We start from the raw sequence: 7,256 nt of genomic DNA on the forward strand, positions 1-7,256 counted from the left end.
AAATAGAAAAGACAAATCACTTTAGAGGAGATAAACCAATTTTATTATCCATCATTATGTTATACAAAAATCTAGAAATAATAGATCTGTAAAGAAATGAGTAGTAAATAAGAGGGCAACAAATAATTTAAATTTGAATTATTTTCCATGATATTAGGATGAAAACCATTTCAAAGCACACGTCTGGCTTCAGAATAGGTTTTGTTGATTGGCCAAAGCCTGCCATAAAATAAAGGTGTTCAGCGTCTTGTGTGTTCTACTGGCTCTTGACAAAACCTTTGAGGTCTTCAAGAAAAGTAATGTACTCCTGGTGCTCTAGGGCTGTGCTGAGCTCCACTAACTCATCCGCAAAAGTATTGTCCACCCCTCGGTCCGCAAGGAAATCCATTAGGTGGTCATACAAGGCCTAGAAGGAGAAACAACATTAGTTTAAGAAGAAAATGCTTCTGTCTTTCCTTGGACTAATTAAAATGCTTCTTTGTTTTTCCTTGAACTAGGACCCTCCCCTGCTAAGGCCCAAGGGCACCCCATCTTATCAAGCACTCACCCAGTCCAGGGAATCTGTGTTGAGTGTGTAATTTGTGTCCTTCCAGTCAGACTCGCCGGTGGACTGAAAGCTCACTTCCCTGATAGAGAAAATGTCACTCTCGTCCTCCTCTTCTTGTCCAACCTGACAAGAGACAGTAGTTGGGGAAACGGAAGGGTTTTCTTGGACAAGCCAGACTTATGCAAAGAAAAGGGACTATTTATAGGCTGAAACTAACCAGATTTTAACCTCATCCCCTATATCTGCTCCCTCATCCCCCATACCTCTTTTGCGCTGCTTTGCTGATCTAAGTTAGAGTAAGATCTCTAGAAGTAAGGTCTTTAGAAGCCCTACTTGCCCCCAGGGATGCCAAAGTGCTAGCGCCCCGTCCTCAATACCTCATCTTCTGGATAGTGACAGTCCAGCACAAGGGCCTTCTTGGTACCATTCTTTATGACTTCAACCACGAAATTGGGAGTAGATGTCAATTCAGGCTGGGGAAACAAAAGTCAGTCAGTATATGCCATTGTTGGCAGGGGTTGGTTACCTGGACCAATTCAGGGGGTTTGGCCGTCACTATTATAATATTATTTAGCTATTTTTAAAGTCTTATGCTATAGCATTTCCAAATAAGGAGCCTAGAATCTTTAACAGTATTAAAGCCACATACCAGCTCATTCAGGAGGCTGGGCTGAATTCTTCCTATTGATCTTTTCTAGAGTTAAAGACTATGTTTTAGAGGGTAGAGTATATTTAGTTCAGTATTTCACTTCTGTTAGCACTCAACTTGTTTAAATAACATACTAGATTTTGAATTAAGAAATCTGAATTTCAGCCCTAGTTATGTGCCAATTAACTATGATCTAGGTTTTTCCTTAATCTTCCTGGGTCTGTTTCTCCATCCATAAACTGCAAAGCTGGCCCAAAGCTTCAAGATCTCTTTCCAACAGACTGTTTTGGGATCTTCCTATAGCCCAGGACCAAAGGCTGATGCATCTGGCTAAATGGCAGTCCTAATGTATGAATAACAGCAATTTTCCCTTTGATGGTGAGCCATCTGATGTCAGAGAGATCCTAGTCAGGGTGGCTGAGACAGCACACCAGGGAGCTGTGCTCTCTGTGCTAGTTCATGAGACAATACAGATGTGGCCCTCATACCAGCTAGTTTCTAGGCAAGACACACTGCTTCTTAAAATTTTTGGAGACTGGGCACCATCCATGTCCAACTAAGAGGACCAGCAATATAAGACCTTGCCAAAATCTCTGATGTTAAATCTCTGATGCACTGGCAGCTTTGCTACTCTGGTTAAGTGGCTGGTGTTTATTTCCAGCCCGTGATATGTTAGAACATACCTTAGAAACACTCCAAATGATAATCTCTGATATCAAACATCTTCCCCCATCATGGAAGGAGTAATTAAGACAGTTTCAGTTACTTTCCATTAGGAGAACACAGGCCAAACTATAAAGCCTAATCCTATAGATGACAATTTACTCAGTCCCTGGGAAAGAAAAGGGGCCATACATTCCTGGTGCTGAAGCTGGCCAGAAACTGCTGCTCTAGAAGTAGAGTCCCAAGGATGGTTGTCCTCTGCATTCTCTTTCCTTCTAGCATTAGAGAAATTAAAAACAAAAACAATGCTCCTCTAAGCCCCTGGAAGCCTGTCAGAACTCAGGAGAAAAGCTGGTTACAAGCTTACTTCCTGTTCTTCAACCTTCTGCCCTTGAGAGGGCTCCTCCTCCCCATCAAATGTTGGTGGGATGCTATTGTTAATGTTGAAAGTGACAGTGATCCTACAGAGGTAAAACACAACAGACAAGGTATAGTAGTATTTTTCAATTACAGTTAGCAGTCAATATGTTAGTTTCAGGTATATAGCATAGTAGTTAGACATTTATATAATTTACGAAGTGATGCCCCCCCACATGTCCACCTGGCACCACACAGTTATTACAATATTACTAACTGTATTCCCTTTGTACTACTTTACATCCCTGTGACTATTTTGTAACTGCCAGTTTGTACTTCTTAATCTCTTCATCTTTTTCACCCAGCCCCCTTCCCAACAAAGGAATTTTAACTGAGTAAATAAGTATTGAGGTCTGCTATAGTTGAAACAATGTTTCTATCCTAGCTGTTTTTATATCTAAAGTCTACATCCCACCCTGGAATGGATTTAGCAGGACTGAATTTGCCTAGTATGTGCCAGCTGCTGGAAGTCAAACCAATAGACCCCAGTTTATTTCAGCCAAAAAGAACCATGTGTGGACTACTACCAGGCCAGCATCCAAGGGCTCACTGCCAACTTGTGTCCACTGGTTATCTCCAGGCAGCTGACATTGCTCACTGGTTTTTCCAGGGCATCCTCCAGTGGTGGTGAGCAGCTGAGAAGCGGCTGGGATGAAATAGCTGCCTCCTTTAAAAAGCTTTTCTCCATCAGAAAATCTGCCCCTCGGAGGATAGGAAGAAGGAGCACTGGAGTGTTGCATCAGCTAAGGACCAAGAGCAGTGCTGGCTCCAGGAAGGGGAAGCCTCACAAAGAACAATACGCTGCAGTACAGTCATTCTTCAGAGTACTGTGGGAAGTTTTATAATCACAAAGCAGGCCAGAAACACTAATGACAATTTTAAAGTGTAAGAATCCTCACCTGTCATATCATGTCTCAAAGTTTGAGTCGAAATGAAAAATAATGTGAGATTTGGAATTAGCATTGCTGGGCTGTGCGACTCCAGCAGGCACTATTTGCATACAACAGCACACTGTAACTGCTGCTTTCTGAAGCTGTGCTAACTGGCTGCCTTGCCAGGAAGCCACTTTTCCATAGATCGAATGGTGGTTTGAGGTTCAGCCACAGTATCTAATGATGACCAAACTGAGCTCCTAAAACAATATTTACAATGGCCCCAAACTGGCTATGACTCACCCTAGGAAAATGGTTTAGGTGAAGTTACAGTATGCACAATTGACCTATAAGTGAGACTAAACACACCATACTGCTAGGCAAAAAATAATCCAAACCCTACTTCACAATATATAAAATCCACTCAAAATGGATCACAGACTTAAAACAGCTGAGCTAGGTCAAAAGCTCCCCATCTAATGGTAACCATCTTGTTATAAATAAGTACACGTCTTGTATTTTCACTTATTGTAAACATTAGGGAGCAGAGGCCTTGTTTTACTCAGCCAGAGCCTGTAGTTCAGTGAGTCAAGACTATAAACCTGAGATCAAACTGATGCTGTCAGTACTATAAGAATTTCTAAATCTGCATGCCTGGATTTAGGTAGGGGCATGGCCTCCACCACCAGTAGGGGTTTAATGAATGTCTCTAGTGGTTCAACAGACTTCTAGCTACATACTTTTGTTCTACCTCCTTACTGTTTCCTTAGTAACCAGCCCACAGGAAATTTATGTGCAGTGAATGAATTACCTGGAACATATGAAATTATCCAAATGAATCCTGTATCTTGGAAACCACGTGTCAAAGTACCTGCCTTAAGCTATTCTGGGAATGACTCAGGGCAGGTCCTGTAGGGTCATGGATTTAGGGCCCTGGAAGAGATGCCTCTAGTACTTACTTTTCTCCAGCAACATTCCGCACTAATTTAGCTTCTGTCCCATTCACTTCCAGCTCCCAACCTCCAGACATCTTGGGGAGGGACTTATGCTTCTGTATTTTCTTTTCCTCCTTAATTTCATCATTCAGGAATTCAACAAAAGCTTTGTCCCCTACAATGAAAGTCCATCAATTTAAAACGTATAAATGACCTAGGTTACTCTAGCCAGAAATCTGTTAATCCTTCTCTGGGGAGGTAGCTCATCTCGTATACACTAAGCCTCCTTTTCTGCATCTGTAAAAAATACCTAATACTGTAAGAAAGCTGTGATCGATTCTGGAGAAGTGATTTGCGACAGTGAACTCATTACGACGTTTCACACAAAGCAAGAGAGTTCCAATAAAACTTCTTCCACTTGCTAAAAGGCATAACCACACTACTTTCCACCACAACCTTGGGCCTTCCCGAAAGTTCCTTTTTTGAAAGACAGGATAAAGTAGCCTTCCAGGGCTTAACTGTATATCTCACCCCAAAATAAAACACTTAAGAAGATGGGTGAAGAGGGGAAATGTGATCACACGTGGGTTTCACCTTCTGGTTGCCAATCACTTGGGAAAATGTTCTGGACCTCATAGGGCGGCTCCGGGTGGCCCACTCGTGGTCTACACTCCTCGGCCTCCGCCCTCCATCCTATCCAGGAATCTACCGCTCACGGCCCCGGCCCACGCGAGCAAACTCACCTTCCGTATGCAGCTCACTGCAGCCACAAGCGCAAGGCTCGCGAGGACGCAGGAGGCTGGGCCGCCGCGCAGACCCCGCGCGCACGCTGAGGACCCCAAAAGGCCGGATGCACGGCCGCGGCACCGGCTGCAGCAGCGGCCGAAGCGGCGGGGGGGAAGCGGCCGCGCGGAGGCCGGCGACGGCAGAGCCCAAGGCGCGGGGCACACAGCGCAGCAGAGGTAGCATCGCGGAGAAGGCGGCAGACACGTGCGGATGAGGACAACAAGGGCCAAAGCGCCCCCTGACCGAGCGCACCGCCGGAAGTCCCGCCCCCTCCCGGGAACCACTTCCGTACCGTCAGTTTGCAAGTCAAAGGCACCGTGGGCAGAACCTCGCCCTCTGCTGGCTGCCCGCGGCTCAGTCTCCCGAGGGCCTCAAATCCAGTAACTGAACTTTTTAGCTGAGTCCACCCGCCTGAGTATGGTGTGCAAGGCTTTGTTTAATTTGCCAGAATCACTCTTCTCCAGTGGCTGCTTACGCTCTCCAAATTTCCATCTACTGTTCTCAAAGCACGCCAGGTTTTCTATAACTTCGTGGAATACACTCTTGCCGCCGCCAACAACCTAATGACCAGCCAGCCTTCAAGGTCATCTCCCTTAAGATGCCTTCCTGGAACCTCCTTTTATCTTCCATGAAACAGAACTCACGCCTGTGTACCCCCAGCCCCATACGTTTCGTTCTTTTCTAAGGAGAAATCTTCTGGCATTGCTGGTTTACCTAGCAGCCTTCCCTCACCCGCAACAGGCTGGGAGCTCCTGAAGGGCTAATTCCTGCGACCTTCTTTCTTCATACCCTCCAAGCTTGCTCTCAGGTTCTGATGGGATATCATTTTTCTAGGGGCAAGAAGCCATACGCTACAAAATATTTAAGAAATGATGTTCCTACCTTACCAGTACACACAGAATATATGATAGAAAGTCTTCCCAATTGGTGGCAAAGATAAGATTAATAATTTATTTTAAACAGCATTCTGTAATTAAGGAGGCTCTAGAAAGAAGCCATACTCATCATGTACAAGATTCATTTTTAATGATTTGATAGTCATGTGCAAATTTGAGCATTATATACAAGAAGTGATGTTTCTATAGAGCTATGTCTATTTAAACAATACCAGATTCTTAAAATACAACATAAACCTGAACCAACTTGATTTTTCTGTGCCCCCCCCACCTCCCGCAAGTTATTCTGGTCAAATAAAATATAATCAAATCCTTGTTTCCTGACAGGTGCACTGTTTGCTTTAATGCTCAAGAAATGGTATTTTAGATGCCTAGCCATGGTTCCAAGCAGTTCTTGACAGCTGGATTAAATGGATTTATCACAGTACATAAAAAGTTTTACCCAGAGCAAAAACTTGCCTCCATTCTGGCATCTATTTACAACCAGCGGAGATGCAACACAGGGTTTTTAAACAAGGACCACCAGGTGTTGGCAGTTCTTCCCCTGTAATAAAAATCTGTGTTCCTCTGGATGTTCCACTCTCCATGATTAGAATAAGACACAACCTGAGGCATACGATCTGTTTGAAGTGGATCTATTTACATGAAGCTGCTTGTGGGAGCTAGCAATCTGCCCAGACACGGATTTCATAGGTTGGACAAAATGTGGCACACCATTAGAGATTTTACCAATTGAAAGAGAGTAGCTCAAGATTAAACTGCAACATCATTGTGCAACATTTAACTTTAAGAAAGTTTAAATTTAAAATGTACTATCCCCTGCAACTCAATATAAATATTTCTTTGTAGTAATATGTGGTCAGAATGGGTTTTCCAATCTGATTTAATCCCTGAGTAGCTATGTTAAAAATTAACTTTTTAAAAAGCCCAATAAAAATCTACTGTATTAAAACCCTACCAGAATGTTACAGTGGTAAATATATTCCAGTATAGAAACATTAAAGCTACTTAGAATCTATTTACATATACTTAGAAGCTATTTATCCCTTATTCCTGCTCAGAAAGAATTTACACTTCCAGAAACTCTTTAGGTACTTAAGTTGGACACAAATTATTCCAAGTTCTACTTGCCCCAAAGAACACTTCTTGATAATTTGCCAAGGAAAATGATAAGTCACCCCACTATTTTTTACAAGCATGATGAATGTTTGATTAAAAATACAGTATTTTCTTTTTCCAAGTCACACTAAACATCCTAGGCTTCTATTAAATAAATGAGAAGAAATACATTTTAAAAACCTTCTGAAAAACTTTTCAGAAAGTCAGCAATGGTAAAAACAAGCCAATCTGAGGAAGAGTCAGCCAAGTCTAAGTATTCAATAAGATAGGGTATATAGAATTTGTCAAATCCTATTCTGTTGAATCCTATTTGGCCTAAATGTAACTATTTCTAACAGAATTAAATCAGAAGTGCCCAGAGAGCCCTGAACA

At 42.8% G+C, this 7,256-nt stretch overlaps 1 protein-coding gene across 1 annotated transcript; it reads right to left on the minus strand.

Annotated features, from left to right (window-relative positions):
- Positions 1 to 20: 20 nt before the first annotated feature.
- C1QBP (complement C1q binding protein) lies at positions 21 to 5,125 on the minus strand. Its single transcript, XM_039869687.1, has 6 exons — positions 4,827 to 5,125; positions 4,108 to 4,258; positions 2,227 to 2,320; positions 925 to 1,020; positions 548 to 670; positions 21 to 406 (listed from the first exon to the last, which is right to left on the minus strand). The coding sequence occupies exons 1-6, from the start codon at positions 5,050 to 5,052 to the stop codon at positions 257 to 259; spliced, it is 840 nt and encodes a 279-aa protein (XP_039725621.1). The 5' UTR covers positions 5,053 to 5,125; the 3' UTR covers positions 21 to 256.
- Between the last annotated feature and the right edge of the window lie 2,131 nt (positions 5,126 to 7,256).

This window comes from Pteropus medius, unplaced genomic scaffold (genome assembly GCF_902729225.1).
Source record: "Pteropus medius unplaced genomic scaffold, Ma_sr-lr_union100, whole genome shotgun sequence".
Classification (NCBI taxonomy): Eukaryota; Metazoa; Chordata; class Mammalia; order Chiroptera; family Pteropodidae; genus Pteropus; species Pteropus medius.

Bases quoted from the DNA above. Each gene is read 5' to 3' on its own strand.
- C1QBP (XM_039869687.1), bottom strand. From the start codon at position 5,052: ATGCTACCTCTGCTGCGCTGTGTGCCCCGCGCCTTGGGCTCTGCCGTC. The intron at 1,021-2,226 runs GTAAGCTTGTAA...TTGTTTCCCCAG, and splicing joins AGAAGGTTGAAGAACAGGAA to CCTGAATTGACATCTACTCC. The intron at 407-547 runs GTGAGTGCTTGA...TTCTCCTTCTAG, and splicing joins ACACAGATTCCCTGGACTGG to GCCTTGTATGACCACCTAAT.